Source organism: Rhincodon typus, chromosome 25 (genome assembly GCF_021869965.1).
Source record: "Rhincodon typus isolate 14 chromosome 25, sRhiTyp1.1, whole genome shotgun sequence".
NCBI classification, from domain to species: domain Eukaryota; kingdom Metazoa; phylum Chordata; class Chondrichthyes; order Orectolobiformes; family Rhincodontidae; genus Rhincodon; species Rhincodon typus.
In genome coordinates, this window is record NC_063356.1 from 23515745 (window position 1) to 23531747 (window position 16003).

Here is a 16003-nt window from a genome sequence, read left to right on the forward strand (position 1 = left end):
CTTGGGGCATTGGTAATGAAGACGTGACTCATCACTGAGGAAGTGATTAAAATAAGATATGTTTACAACGAATAATGGCATTGCTATGGATGTTTTGTGACTTCCATGCTAAATTGCAGGGGAACAAAAGTGCCCAATGAGTTTGTAATATGCATTAGAAATATTCTAGGAAAAAGCGTACTGTAGTTGAAGATTAAAATTTTTAAAATATAACCAGTGATGAAACAATGGATGTACTGAATTCAGCTATTTTTGATAAACTGATTATTTTTGATATTTTCTTTGTTCTTATCTTAGCTTAATAAATTGCTTGAAGTTATAAGCAATGTCCATTTTACAATGTAAACACTCTGCATTTTTAATACCCAAATGCTGCTAGAGTGTTCTTAGCCATCCAAAGGAAGTTCTGCTTTGTTGGGTTAATAACATGTAAAGAAAAATTTGTAACACTTTCCACCCCAACCTTAAGTTTACCTGGACCATCTCTAATACCTCTCTCCCCTTCCTGGACCTCTCTGTCTCCATATCGGGCAACCACCTAGAAACCGATATTCATTTCAAGCCCACCGACTCCCACAGCTACCTAGAATACTCCTCCTCCCACCCACTTTCCTGCAAAAATGCTATCCCCTATTCCCAATTCCTTCGCCTCCACCGCATCTGCTCCCAGGATGAGGCATTCCACTCCCGTACATCTCAGTGGTCCTCGTTTTTCAAGGACCGTAACTTCCCCCCCCCCTCAGTGGTTGAGAACGCCCTCAACCGTGTCTCCCACATCTCCCGCAACTCATCGCTCACACCCCGTCCACGCAATAAGAACCAAAAAAGAATCCCGCTCGTCCTCACGTACCACCCCACCAACCTCTGGATCCAACGCATCATCCTCCGACACTTCCGCCATCTGCAATCCGACCCCACCACCAAAGACATCTTTCCCTCCCCACCCTTATCTGCTTTCCGGAGGGACCACTCTCTCCGTGACTCCCTTGTCCGCTCCACACTCCCCTCCAGCCCCACCACACCCGGCACTTTTCCCTGCAACCGCAGGAAGTGCTACACCTGCCCCCATACCTCCTCCCTCACCCCCATCCCAGGCCCCAAGAAGACTTTCCACATCAAGCAGATGTTCACCTGCACATCTGCCAATGTGGTATACTGCATCCGCTGTACCCAGTGTGGCTTCCTCTACATCGGGGAAACCAAGCGGAGACTCGGGGACCACTTTGCAGAACACCTACGCTTGGTTCGCAATAAAAACTGCACCTCCCAGTCGCGAACCATTTCAACTCCCCCTCCCATTCCTCAGACAACATGTCCATCCTGGTCCTCCTGCAGTGCCACAACGATGCCACCCGAAGGTTGCAGGAACAGCAACTCATATTCCGCTTGGGAACCCTGCAGCCCAATGATATCAATGTGGATTTCACAAGTTTCAAAATCTCCCCTCCCCCTACCGCATCCCAAAACCAGTCCAGCTCGTCCCCTCCTGCCTAACCTGTTCTTCCTCCCACCTATCCCCTCCCCCCACCTCAAGCCGCACCCCCAACTCCTACCGACTAACCTCATCCCGCCCCCTTGACCTGTCCGTCCTCCCTGGACTGACCTATCCCCTCCCTAACTCCCCACCTACACTCACCTTTACTGGCTCCATCCCCGCCTCTTCGACCTGTTTGTTTCCTCTCCATCTATCCTCCCCTCTGTCCATCTTCTGTCCGCCTCCCACTCTCTCCCTATTTATTTCAGAACCCCCTTCCCCTCCCCCTTTTCTCATGAAGGGTCTAGGCCCGAAACGTCAGCCTTTCTGCTCCTATGATACTGCTTGGCCTGCTGTGTTCATCCAGCCCTGCACCTTGTTGTCTCAGATTCTCCAGCATCTGCAGTTCCTACTATCTTTGTAACATCCAGTTGTTTTTTAAGTAGCATTCTTAAGAAGTGAAGAAAAGCAGAATAAGTCAAATTAGATATTATCATAAAAGCAATTGGCATATCAAAGAGACTAGGTAAGATACTTTCAATAAATGCAGCCTGTGTAAAGCCAGTCCTATAAACTCAAAATCCAATATTCAAGAAAAATTATTTAAAGAACCATGAGGTCTCAGTAAAATCCCACAAAAGAACATAAGACACCAAGTAATTGGTAAACTGCAACTTCTTCCAGTGCACAAAACAGCTAAAAGGCAAAAAGACGACTTTTTCATTCCTCTAAAACAGCAGTTGAAGACATGAAATTCAGAATGAGGAGCCAAAATCAAAACATTGGAGATAAATCATAATTGGTGAAAATGTAAAGTTTTCTTTTGTTCAACCAATTCCCTAATAAGACAAACTTTCCTTGCATCATCAACCCTTTTCAGTCCCCTGACCCTGTCCCTACTTGTCTCCTCTTTTTATCATGCTTCTTTGCTTCCCCTTCTATCTCTCCTTCCTCCCATTTCTTTTTGCCCTAATTTTCTCTTGCACCACTTCGACATTTCTTATACTCACGCAAATCACTCCCTTTCCTCATGGTGGTGTCTGTATTATTAGAAATGGTTAATAATGAAAGGAGATATTTTTAAATAGCTCAGTTTTGTGATTATTTGTTCCAAAAAGGTGCCTCTGGAAAAGCAGTTGAAGGTGACAAAGATGTTAATGATAGGCAACTGTCAATAAGAGAAAGACGAAGGCCGAGGGAGAAGAGACGGTCTACTGGAGTATCATACTGGACTCAAGATGTTAGTATTTCTTACCGATGCCCTATTATGTCAGAACGATGCTTGCTCTGAGGAATCAGCATCTTCAATTGGTTAAAATGTGATGTCTGAAATGAGACTCGTGAAAGAGGAGTTATCATTTATCCTGAGACTTTTCTATTCAAAACTGAGCAGTATTATAGAAATCGGTTTGAGACATTTACTGAAAAATAAAAAAAAACTCTCAAAAACTTGGTGATACTTCTGCAATCTGATTGTCTATGCCTTTTGATGGATGCTGCTTCTAGGTGTGACAGTTTACAATTTAATTAAGTTTTGGTACATTTGGGAGAGATGCTAATTTTACTGATCATCAGTATTTTTTAAAGTGGAAAAGGAATGCAAGATTAAACAAATTGTTTCAACCCTCCTTGTTCATTCGATTGAAATATAAGAAGATGAACTTTGCATTTCATGTGCTAATGATGAAGGAAAATTAGAAATAGCTTTATTATATAAAACAATTAATATAAAATAATATAAAATATAAAATGTGAAGGAGAACTGATATACTCACAGGTGCTGTACTGTTCTTTACAAGGGTTCATATCACCTACGACATCGAGTGTGGATATCTGTTGGTTATAACAACTCTAACTGAAATATATTTTTCAAATCTAAATCTCATTCCCACTGAACACACATTATATTAAATTAGGTGTACTGATCAAATAATGCAAATAGATAGAAAATGGTGAAAATCTCTACTACTGCTATAAATAACTTTTCTCACCATAAGCTCAATCTCCCAATTGAGCCTTAAAAAACATAAATGCAAACTTAGATTGATTGCTGAGCACTTATTTTCTGAACGTCTTTAAATTAAAACTGTTGATGTGAAATTTAAATACTCGAGAACACTATTTTGGATCTTGAGTTGAACCTGACACTGTAAACATTGCTGTTAAGGTGCAACTACACATTTAAAAATTGAAATTAGCAGTACTATGTACCAATCTTAACCTTCCTGTTAATTCTGATCACGTTAACTCACCTTGTTCCCACATTCCCTTCAATCTCTCTTCCTTCATTCATCTATCCACCAACCTTCAACACTTCAGCTTTCTTTCCATACAAATGCTGGCTTTGTATGAAGCTGTCACATGAAAGCAAAATACTGTGAATGTTGAAGATCTGAAATAAAATGCTGGAGAAACTCAGCAGGTCATATCAGACTTGAATACTTAACTCTGTTTCTCTTTCCACAGATCTTGCCAGACCTGTAGAATTTCTCCAGAATTCTCTGTTTTTTCTTTTAGATAAGGCACTTTCTCCTGGCCTCCGTTCAGAATCTCCACATTTAGTATTGTGTCCAAACTGATAGAAAACTGTGTCTTAACCTTCCTTAATTTTAAGCACCTTTAATATACTCCTTTCTGAAAATATCCTATAGAATTTGGATAGTTTTATTTGTCTTTCAGTTTCTTGTTTGATAGCAAGTATTACTTCAATCTGTGGTTGGATCTGTTGTGTGTTTAGTGAAAGATGACAGTCACACTAAGAATCGGCGATTGTGGTGTGCCTTCCAGCTCGCAATGGATCTTCTGTTGATCAATTTCAATAAGTTGAAAATTTAATTTAAACATGAAATGAATAGAAAATATAACTGAATATACTTTAAATCAGTATTACCATATTAGAGTTTTGAGCCTAACTTGTTTACACTGCAAATTGCAATAATGTATAAATTAAAATACTTTTTAGGTAAAATTGGAGAAATGGGTCATGTTTAATTGAATATTATTGTATATTGTATAATATGTTAATATATCTGCATTGTTCAAAAAATTATTTATCTCTTATTATTTGCCTGGAAAATTCTGTCACATCTTTGTCATAAAATTGCCATGAGTACTCTTTCTAATCTGTGTTGAAATATAAATTAAGTTTGTTTCTTAGTGCAATTTTGCTTTTCATTAGGGTGATGAAAATGATGGAAAAGAAGAGGAGAAAGGCATCTGGGTAAGCTTGAGGTTGGAGATGTTTCTCCTGTAAGCAGGTTTGCGATTAAAAATAATATATTTTTCATTTTATTAAATCTGGATGATTTTATCTTTATTTATCCTCAGTTAACACTAGAAACAGTACTACAGAGACACCCAAGTATAATAGACTGGCCAATTTGTCAAGATCAAACTGAATTTGTGTAATATTGTTGCTGTAGGTAAATACCCTGGCACCCTTATGAGCTTAAAAATGAGGGGCAGGGCGTAAGCGTTATTCAGTAGTTTTTTGATAACTACTGCAGTGGAACATTGTTATGCAACCAAGTACTATCTGTAAATTGAACACATGGACTAAGAGAGAGGCCCCAGTGCCACTTTTATTTATCCAGATAAATGCATTTCTGGGAAATCAGCCTTAGGCCTCTATTCGTTATTATATTGCTGAAAATTAAACTGAAGCATCACAGGTCCAAGAAATTTCCTTTATTTAAAAAGTAGCATTCAGCTCCCTAACCATATCCTCAGGAATTAATAATACCTATTTGTTTTGCTACTTCAGTACTTCAGGTTAATAGCAAAAAGTAAGTATTACCACATTGAACAAATGCTGACTTGTATTGAGTGTTGAGTCAGAAAGAAAAATGCATGTGATTAACCGAATAGTTAAGAACAAAGACATTTAATTTCATTGTTCCTTCAATGTGGTCACATTAAATGTAAAGATATCTTATTTCTATAATCTATAGGACAACTACGGATTGAGGATATTTTAATTTTGATTCAATTATGAAAATCTAATAAAACATTGAAAGGCTCGGAACTTAAGAACAATAGTGTATCAGAGAGTAACATACATGCAGCAAATAGTAATTTAAAAAATGAAGTAATTTTATCTAAATGCACAGGACATTCAGAATAGGCTAGAGGAACTAGTGGTACGAATAGAGACAAATAGTTTAAAACTAGTGACAGTTAAGGAGACACATGCTTGCAAGATGGTCAAGATTGACAAGTATTCAAGGGTACACAACATTCCAGGGAAGCCCAGAATATAGAAGGATATGGATAACCCTGCTAAATAGGATGATAGTGAGAAAGAATTTTGGCTCAGAAAATCAATATGGGAGCGATTAACAATAGCAGGGGTTAGAATATACCAGTGCGAGTTGCTGGTAGGTTCCTAACAGTAGTTATATCGTTGGGACAAGCATTAAACAATACATGATTAGGGTTTGCAACAAAGGCATAATGAAAGGAGTTGGAGGGCTGTTGTGGTGCAGTGGGCCTGATGTCCCAGGTTTAAGTCCTGGAGGAGTGTAAAAGCATCGCTGAACAGGTTGATTAGAAAATACCTAAAAGGTGTGGGGTGTTTTAATCTTCAGAAATAGTTGCACCAATCAAATTGGCAAATGTTGTATAGAAATGCATTTGTAGAATGTTTTTGTTACCAATTCAGTTATTTGGATTGTTTTAAAGCTGTTTTTAGAACAGTGTGCAATGAGATTGAATTAATTAGTATTGCCCTAATAAAAGTTGCTTCATAATCCTAATGCAGTTAAATTTAGTGTTAAGTTTGAAAGTTACATGGTCTAATTGCAGGCAATTTTAAAACAATTTATGTAGGTATGAGGGAAGAACTATGAGGTATTATGATAGTAAATAATCAGTAGGAAATATTGAAGGAAACAATTCAAAATGTTCATCATAATGCATTCCAATAAAAATAATAATTTAACAAGAATAATGCATCCCTTGTTTTCTAAGAAAATTAAGGAAAGTATTGGATTAAAAGACGCGACTTAGTATTGCAAAGAATAGTAATAAGTTTGAGGACTTGGGTGTTTTAGAAACGAGTGTAGGGCACCAAAGATTTGATAAAAGGGGGTAAAAGAAAGGAATAAACTAACCTGAGATGCAAGACAGATTGCAAGAGCTTTTACAGGTGCATGTAAAAAAAGAAGAGTGACTAAATATTGGATGCTGAGAAGATAAGACAGGAGAAGTTATCGGGTAATGAGGAAATGGCAGATACTTTGTTCAAAGTATTTTACCCTTCCTTCACTGTAGAAGATGCAGGTTGCATGTCAGAAATAGAAGGGACCTGTACAAGATCACATTTTTCATTTTGGGGGCTAAAATTGAAACCAAACTACCAGAAAAGTTGAAATCAAGTACTACATTCTGAGCTGTGCAATACTGTATTTATTACTGAAGCAATTAGGGAAATAATTTGAGACTGAGCGAAGGAAATTATGCCTGACAACAGCCCTGTAGTTGAACTGGAGTTTTAAAAGCTGCAAATGCCAGTGCAGAAGAGAGGGAATTATCCAGAGCCTGTGAGCTGAAAGCATCACTGTCTTCTATCAGTGAACACAAAAGACCTTATCGTTGGATTTGTCAGATTTACACCACCCCACCCCGACCCCCATTCTCAGCAGTTGTGTGCATCATTGTCATATGACAAGCTTTCACAAGTTTCAGTAATGTAGTGTTAAAGTTCTGGAACACCAACTTATCACAGGCATTTTCATATTGGATTTCCTGTTCTACCAGCTGGAATGGCTGGCAGCTCACTTCATCCAAAATTTTATGTTATTGAATGTGCCAGAACAGAGAATGTACTTAACAAGAGAGATTGAACAAGGTGGGACTCATTCTTCCTAGATAAGAGAATCCTGAGGAGTGTCTTTAGGATAATGTAAGTCTTTGATAGAGTAAGTGCAGAGAAAATGTTTCTAATTGTAGTGAAATAATAAAGTAGACATCAAAAATATAAATCCAACAGGGAGTTCAGGAAAAACTACTTCAGCAAAGCATTGAAAAACTATATGTGCTCCTGTATAGTATTATTGAGGCAATTAACACAAATTTAAGGGAAAGGTGGATAAGCACGAGTGACAAATGCTGATGAAATTAGGAATAAGAAGGGGCTCTTTGATATAAAAGACCAGCAGAGACCACTTTAACCAAATGACCTGTTTCTGAGCAGTGTCTCCAGTTACATTTGCAACTAAATGGTTCAAATTTGATGTTCATAAGTAAAGCAAAAGCAGAACTGTTCAAGACTGTGCTGGAGAGAGCTTGGATATACTGGGGTTGTTTTCCTTGGAGCAGAGGAGACTGAAGGGGACATGGTTGAGATAGGGTAGGCAGAAGGAACTTCCACTTAGTGGAAGGATTAACGACCAGGAGATGTGAGCAAATGTTTTTCGACCGGAACGTGGTGAAAATCTGGAACACGCTACCAGTGGTAGAGGCAGAAACTGTCATAACATTTAAGTATTTAATGTGCACTTGCTAGGAACTTACAAATTGAGCCAGTTAAAAATAAATCCAGACTTTTTTCTGATATTGACCAATCGCGGAATATTCCAGAATGTGTACTGCATTAATCTAGCACTACCTTCATACCTGGACATCAAAAGAAGATTCTGAGGATGAAAACACATGGAAGTTGTTTATAGGAGTCTTTAAAATAACCAGAAACATTTTGCTTAAAGTCAGAGTGGACCAGATACTTTATGAACTTTTTGAGATAATTTCAAAAGCTTTGTTTACTTACTGTTTAAGTGTAATCTAGTCTAAACTAGTTGGATTTACTTGAATATGCTTAAAATAAATGATGTTATACACTTTTGTAAGAGGTTTGAACTAAAAATGTTGAATTTAAATGCTTATTCATGCAGAACCTTTTACTAAAAGTCAGCACTGTTAGTTAAAACGAAAAAGCATAGATTAGTTCAATATTGAATACATTTCTTGTCTCATTATAAAGCCTGTTTGATACAGTAGCTGATGTGTTGCGTACTTCCTATGTGATATGCACAGATCAATTTATTTATGAAACTTGGATTTTATTCATATGTATACTTTTAGTAAATAAGGAAATTACGATCCACCTCTCTGAGTAAATGAAAATACTTGGTTTGTTATTTTGTTATAGGGATCCCTCAGGAAAAACCAGCCTGTGTTGCTCATCCCTAATTGCTCCTGAACTAAGTGGATTGAAAGGCTATTTTAAAGGGTGTTAAGTTATTGTGGATCTGGACTTGCATGTAAATTAGATAAGTTAAGGATGGGAGATTTACTCTCCTAATGAACATTAGTGAACCCAGTGGATTTTTCCAACAATTGACAATAGTTCCATGCTCACCTCGGGGGAAGGCGATGGCCTAGCGGTATTATCGCTGGACTGTTAATCCAGAGACCAAGATAATGTTCTGGGGACCCAGGTTTGAATCCCACCACGGCAGATGGTGGAATTTGAATTCAATAAATATCTAGAATTAACAATCTAACGATGACTACAAATCCATTGTTGATTGTCAGAAAACCCCTTTTGGTTCACTAATGTCCTTTTAGGGAAGGAAACTGCCATCCTTACCTGGTCTGGCCTATATGTGACTCCAGACCCACAGCAATGTGGTCGACTCTTAACTGCCCTCTGGGCAATTAGGAATGGGCAATAAATGCTGTCTAACCAGCAACACCCTCATCCGAATAAATTTTAAAAAAAATTTCTGTGTTGTACTTTCAATTCCGGATTTTATTGATTACATTTAAATTCCAACAGCTGGTGTGATAAGATTTGAGCATAAGACCACGGACCACTAGTGTGGGCATTTGGATTACGAATTCAATGATATTACTACTGAGCACTGTCGCCATCAAATCCTTCCATTGAGCAATGTGCCTCTTAACTTCACTTTATTCAAGTTGTTAATGTTTTATTAGAATAAGCCTATATCCTCTGGAATTTAGAAGATAGAGGTGATGTAGGTGAAAGGCATAAAATTCAGGGTGTTTGATAAAATATCTTCCAAGAGGCTGTTTCCTGTGGTTGGGAGGCCCAGAACAAGGTGTCATATTCTTAGGGTGAGAGTCAGCCTTTTAGAACTGAGAAGAAGAAGGATGCCTTCACTTAGAGTTGTGAACCGTTAGCATCCTTTATCCCAAGGGACTTGAGGTTGATGTATTCTTGGGCATTTAGGAAGTTATCGGATATGAAGAGTGCAGTAGAAAAGTATATTAAGGTAAAAGTTCAGCCATGATCTTGTTGAATGGGTAAGCAGACTTAAGGGACTATAAGTGTCTACCCATGGTTTTACTTATGCCTCATGCTGTAAGTTAACTGTAAAGCACCCTATGGGTTAAAAAATATTCTGGCATCTGCTGATGTATATACTGAGCAAAGGGAAAGATGAAATTCCCTCTGACAAAAAAGGCAAGTGCTGCTCCCTAGTGGTTTCAAAATATGTTTGAAACCTGAAATGAAACAACTGGTGGCTTAGTTTAAGGAGAAATCATTTTGTAAGTTTATTTGAAAATTGCAAAATTTTGCATTTGCAAACATGCCAGGTACCTTCCTTAGACTCTTTCGTGTTTTCCATAATAGAAAATTAAAATTGGCCAAATTTATTAGTGTTTTGAAGTTGTGTTAAAGTGTGGCATAATTTTAAAGACAACAAGGTGCAGGGCTGGATGAACACAGCAGGCCAAGCAGCATCATAGGAGCAGAGAGGCATAATTTTAAAGTATCATTTTTGCAAAACAGTCACCTCATTGATATGAATCTGAAATAAATGTTTTGTTTTGAATACCATGATGAGTACCATGGAGGGAAACTTGTAAGATGACAGTGTTCCTGTATATCCGCTGCTTTGTCCTTCAGTAGTGCTGGTAGTGGGTTTGGAATGTGCTATCTAAGGAGCCTTGGTGAATTTCTCTTGTGTATCCTGTAGATAGCACACACTGCTGCTACTGAGCATCGGTGGTAGAGGAAGTGAGTATTGTTATTGTGGTTCCAATCAAGTGGGTTACAAATCCTGGGTGGTGTCAAGCTTCTGGAGTGTTGTTGAAGCTGCAGTCATCTGGGCAATTAGGGTGTATTCTGATCACATTCCACACTTGATGCCTTGTAAATGATGGAGAGGCTTGGCGGGGCTGAGGGGGGTGGTTGGTGGTGTCAGGAAATGGGTTGCTTGTTGCGGGATTCCTAGCCTCTGACCTGCTGTTGTACCCACAATATTCATATGCCTACTCCAGTTCAATTTCTGGCCAGTGGTAGCCCCAGGACGTTGATATTGGATATTCAGCTATGGTAATGCAATTGACTGTCAAGGTGTAATGGTTACATTCTCTCTTGTTCAAGCTGGTAATTGCCTGACACTTTCCAGTCCAAATCATGTTGTATTTGGGCATGGACTGCTTCAATATCTGAGGGATTGTATGCTGTAGAACATAGCACAATTATCAGTGATCTTCCCTACTTTGGAGAGAAAGTCGTTGATGAAGCAGCTGAAGATGGTGAGGCCTAGAACACTACTCTGAAGAGGTGGTGCAGTGGTGATGTCTCTACTTCTGAGCCACCAGAGCTGGCTTCAATCTCACTTGATCTAGATGAATGCAGTGACCACAACCATTTTCCTTTGTGCCTGGTATGACTCCAACTAGCGGAATGTATTCCTTCTAAATCCCATTGACTCTTTGATGGAATACTCCAGTGTGGCTTTGAAGCCGAGCGTGGCCACTTTCACCTGACCTCCAGAATTCCACTCTCTTGTCCATGTTGAACTAAGACTGTAATGAGGTCAGGAGTTGAATGACCTTTGCAGAACTGAAACTCAGCATCAGCGAGCAGGTTATTGCTAAGCAAGTGCTGCTTGATGGCATTGACTTGCATACCTTCCATCACTTGATCAAGAGTCAACTAATGGGGAGATAATTTGCTAGTTTGGACTTGTCCTGCTTGTTATTGCATGTAACATACTTGGGCAATGTGCCACATTGTGTAGGTGCCAGTGTTTCCGATATAGTAGAGTAGCTCGGTTAGGGAAGCTGAAGGTTCTGGAGCACGTCTTCAGTGCTATTGTGGGAATGTTATCAGAGCCCTCTGCCTTTGCAGAATACATTACCTTCAGCTATATCTTGCTGTCATGTGGTGTGAATTGCATGGGTTGAAGACTGGCATTAGTGATGCTGGGGACCTCTGGAGGAAATTGGCATTTTTGACTGAAGTTTGTTGCAAATCATAGGCCTTTTCTTTTGCATTGATGTTCTTGGGCTCCCCCATTATTAGGGATGGGAATGTTTGTGGAGATGCCTTCTCTAGTGAATTCTTTAATTGTCCACCGCCATTCATAACTGGATGTGATAAGAATGCTGAATAGAGATCTGCTGTATTAGTTGTGGGGTTACTTGGCTCTGTCACTCGCTGCTTATGCTATTTGGCATGCAGGTAATCTTTTGTAGCTGCACAAGGTTGACACCTCACTGTTAGGTATACTTCGTGCATCTCCTAACATGCCCTCTTGCACTCCTCACTAAACCAGAGTTGATCCCTTGACTTGATGATAATGGAAGAGTGGGAGATACATCAGGTCACAAGATTATGTTGGAGTACAGTACTGTTGCTGATGGTCACAGCGCAACCTTGCTTTACTCTATCTGTTCAGCACAGCGCAATGTTTTTCTAAAGTGAAGTACAGAATTTAATCACACAAGGTGCAACATCGAAATGCTCTAGATTTTCCATCAATATTTCTGAGAAATATTCAATGTGCAGAGATGTTGTACAGCCCTGTTTTCTGTAATGCTTTTTACTCACTTTTACTTTGTTTTGATTGTGATTTGAGGCCCACATATATTAATTCCTGAATTCAAGGCTTCTGAGAGTCTGCGGTTCTCACTCGGGGTGGGGGATGGGTCATGAAAGGCTTGTGGATAGGTTTAACACTGGAATTGTAAAATATTCTTCCATGATTATGCTTTGTTGCAAAAAAAAACCTTCTGTGCTCTTTATCATTTGTTAACAGCCATCAGTTTTCAATTGCAGTTGAAGAAATAAGATTTGTATAACTAATCAAATTTGTTAACTGTCTTTATTGGTATTTCTAAAAAAACCTTTTTTGTTTCCTTTTAGATTAGAAGTACTAAATTTACAAACGAAACAGACTTGAAAGAGGCTTTTGTTTTGACTTGTGTTTAGGTTTTTAGTTTTTGCTGACAGTGTTTTGATGCTATTTTTTTGAATCATTGCATTGCAAGTAAATATTGTTATCTGTGAACAAGTTCTTTAATGTTTGCTGCTCGAGTATTGCCACTTGTCCCGGGGTGGGGAGTGTAAAGAAACCCCTCGCATAATAAAGCTATTTTAATATATCAAATAATTTATTACTTCAGCATCCTTAACTCATTAAAGCAAAACATAATGTAAGTTTACAAATTGAGCAGATTTATCTTTATTTACTTTAGTGTACTATTTGCCCCCTTTCTCTGATCTTAAAGGTTTTCTTTATATCCCTCTGCTTCTGTTCTAACCTAAATAACATCACCCATTCAATCGCTTATTGTTTTAAGTGTAAACAATTAGTTTTCGCCTTTTCATTGTTAGACAGCAGTAATCTGCTGGAATCATCTTAAAACTGGAGGCAGTAATAACAAATCCTAACCCTGAATCTTGCAGCACATGCAATGTCTTGTGTTGATTATTTAAATACTCGTGGATTAAGCATAGAGGAAGTGGCTGCAAAATTGACACAAATTGAGATTTTCATTGAGAAGCTTCAAAGGTTAGCCAAGCATGAGTGATCTTTTTCTTTTACAAGTCTACAAGAATAAAATCATGACTATTAAGCAGGAATTCAGGGCCACAAACAAGTTATTGCTGACCTTCACAATAAAGTTGGTTAGAATTGTTTTAGTCCAGGTATTTTAAGAGTTCTGAGAAGTGAGAAAGTAACGTGTCGTGGTATCATCGATTGTTCTGCCACCCAGTGGTTTTCCACATCTGCCAGCTTCTGTCACCAATCACCATAATCTGCTTCAGTATTATCTGACCAAATGTCAGTAAGTCAAGACATCAAGTATTCAGCAAAACTCTGTGCCTTTAGTCGGACAATGTCTGTATAATGTAGCCAAGTCTCTTCACAAAATTATACAGAAACACCAATTTATTAACACTTCTGATTTTTCAAATGTTAAGCTTCACTCATGTTAAATGTTATACCTCTTGATTTCCATCTGTCTTTGTTTTTGCTGAAAGTCAAATGTTATTTGTGAACCATTCTAAGGTTGCTTTTATCTATGTCTACTTTGCAGTTTTCTAATGAGTTCTGCATTTAATGTAAAATAGTATAGATTACAGTTATCTATATAATGTACTATTCATTTTTAATTGCGTCATGAGTTCCCTCAGTGGGTATGTAGCATAGGGTTTCGATCCAAAATTATTGTATCCCTTGAATTGACTTTGTTATTGTGTTCTTAGGCTGTTTTAAATGAATTGAGCACAAAGCTAGCTCTTGCTTTTTGCTTAATAAAAATTTCTGATTTTAAACCAAGACTACTGTCAGATTCAAGAATATGTAGTTGAAAGAGTTGGAAATTATGGCAGTTGTACTCATTCTGCATGTTTCAGTAGCTTTTAAGCAAAATTTATATGCAGCTGTGCTGATTCAATTTAATGTGAAATGTATATTGTTAGAAATGTCTTTATTTACATCACCGGTTTTCTTCCTGCCTTTCAACTTTAAAAACGTTAACCACCAGTTGGTGTATATCAAACAAGTAGAAATGCCCTCCTACAGTCTGCTCAACTGTTTGTTTCATATGTGGCCTTTAACATTGAGTTGGCAGGAAGCATCACAATTCGGAGTCAAATCTGTTCTCTGTCACATGCTTATACAGCTGCTGTTACAGCATAGCAAGTTGTGGCTGGTTTTTTTCTTCATCTGAGCAACAATCGAGCTAGTACAAATATACTTCCTGCTAGTCTATCTGAAGTCGGGGGTCAACTGGAAATTTTCTTGGTACATTTGGATGAATTATTAATCAACACATAACTCATCAGGCAAGACACTAGTTTAGGGATGGGCAATAAATGCTGGCCCAGCCAGTGCCGCCCTCATCCTGTGAATGAATATTTTAAAAATTGATCTATAAACACTGTATCCAGTTGAATCGATTGAATTTTTTGTTGAACCTTAGCCAAAATTCATGTGCTTTGTTTTAAAGAATTGGGAGTCCTTTCAGACTTCCAGCTAATTAAAGTTTTCTACCAAAGAATATTTCTAAAGCCATGTTTGTACCCCTCTCTTTTCCTCTTAAAAGTAGTTATTTGCAAATAGAAGCTAATATTTCAGGAATATATTTGTAAGCAATTAAAATTAATAGCATGTGAATCTGTACTCTTCTGCGTGGTTTTGGAAGATTCTGAACTTGTTACTCCAAGGCCCTGTAACTAATCACCCCTGTGTTTGCTGATGTACGTTGTCTCTTGACTTGGTAATACCAAAATCTGGAACTTTCATTTTTTGCATTCGAATGTCTCCATTATCTTGCTTTATCCAACCCCAGTCATGTCCTAAAGTTCTATGAAAGTGTTGTGTTACTCCAATTCTGCCCTCTTGTGTAACTCAGTTTTTTCTCTCCTTCATTAGTGTCTATGACAGTCTTGGGCCTAAGCGCTGCAATTCCCGCACTAAACCATTTATCTTTTTGATCTCTGTCCTTTTTGACGACTCAACCAAAGTTTTGACCAAATGTTTGGACGCCTGTGCTTAATATTTGCTTGTGTATCTTGGTGTCAGGATTAGCAAGAAAATACTTTCTTCAATGTTCCTTATGTTATTGCGCATTTCTGTTGATCTTGAAAGCGCAGAAAGGGATGCCTGTCATTAAAGCAAAGATATGTTATTGGCATATATAGCAAGATGGAGGCTTTATGACAAAATATATGCTTCATTGATTTGAACTTTTCTGTACAGCTTAATATGTCTATCCATTTGTTTATGTCCACTTTTCCAAGAGCTTCTTGACACTGACTTTTGAGATACTACCTGTATGCTGCATTCCTTTCACTCATCCGCTTAGCCGAACTCGTCCTCACACTCAACAACTTCTCTTTCAATTCCTCCCACTTCCTACAGACAAAGGGGGTAGCCATGGGTACCCGCATGGGCCCAAGCTATGCCTGCCTCTTTGTAGGTTACGTGGAACAATCCCTCTTCCGTACCTACACCGGCCCTAAACCCCACCTCTTCCTCCGTTACATTGATGACTGTATCGGCGCCGCCTCGTGCTCCCACGAGGAGCTCGAACAGTTCATACACTTCACTAACACCTTCCACCCCAACCTTAAGTTTACCTGGACCATCTCTAACACCTCTCTCCCCTTCCTGGACCTCTCTGTCTCCATATCGGGCAACCACCTAGAAACCGATATTCATTTCAAGCCCACCGACTCCCACAGCTACCTAGAATACTCCTCCTCCCACCCACCTTCCTGCAAAAATGCTATCCCCTATTCCCAATTCCTTCGCCTCC

The 16003-nt window shown here is 38.6% G+C and overlaps 1 protein-coding gene across 1 annotated transcript in view; it reads left to right on the top strand.

Annotated features, from left to right (window-relative positions):
• LOC109927189 (protein phosphatase 1 regulatory subunit 12B) overlaps window positions 1–16003 on the top strand; it is a 236077-nt gene that overhangs the window by 159637 nt on the left and 60437 nt on the right. Inside the window, exons 15-16 of the mRNA XM_048611836.1 lie at window positions 2593–2714; window positions 4653–4723. Of these exons, the coding sequence (XP_048467793.1) occupies window positions 2593–2714; window positions 4653–4723 (193 nt within the window). The remainder of the gene's footprint in view (window positions 1–2592; window positions 2715–4652; window positions 4724–16003) is intronic.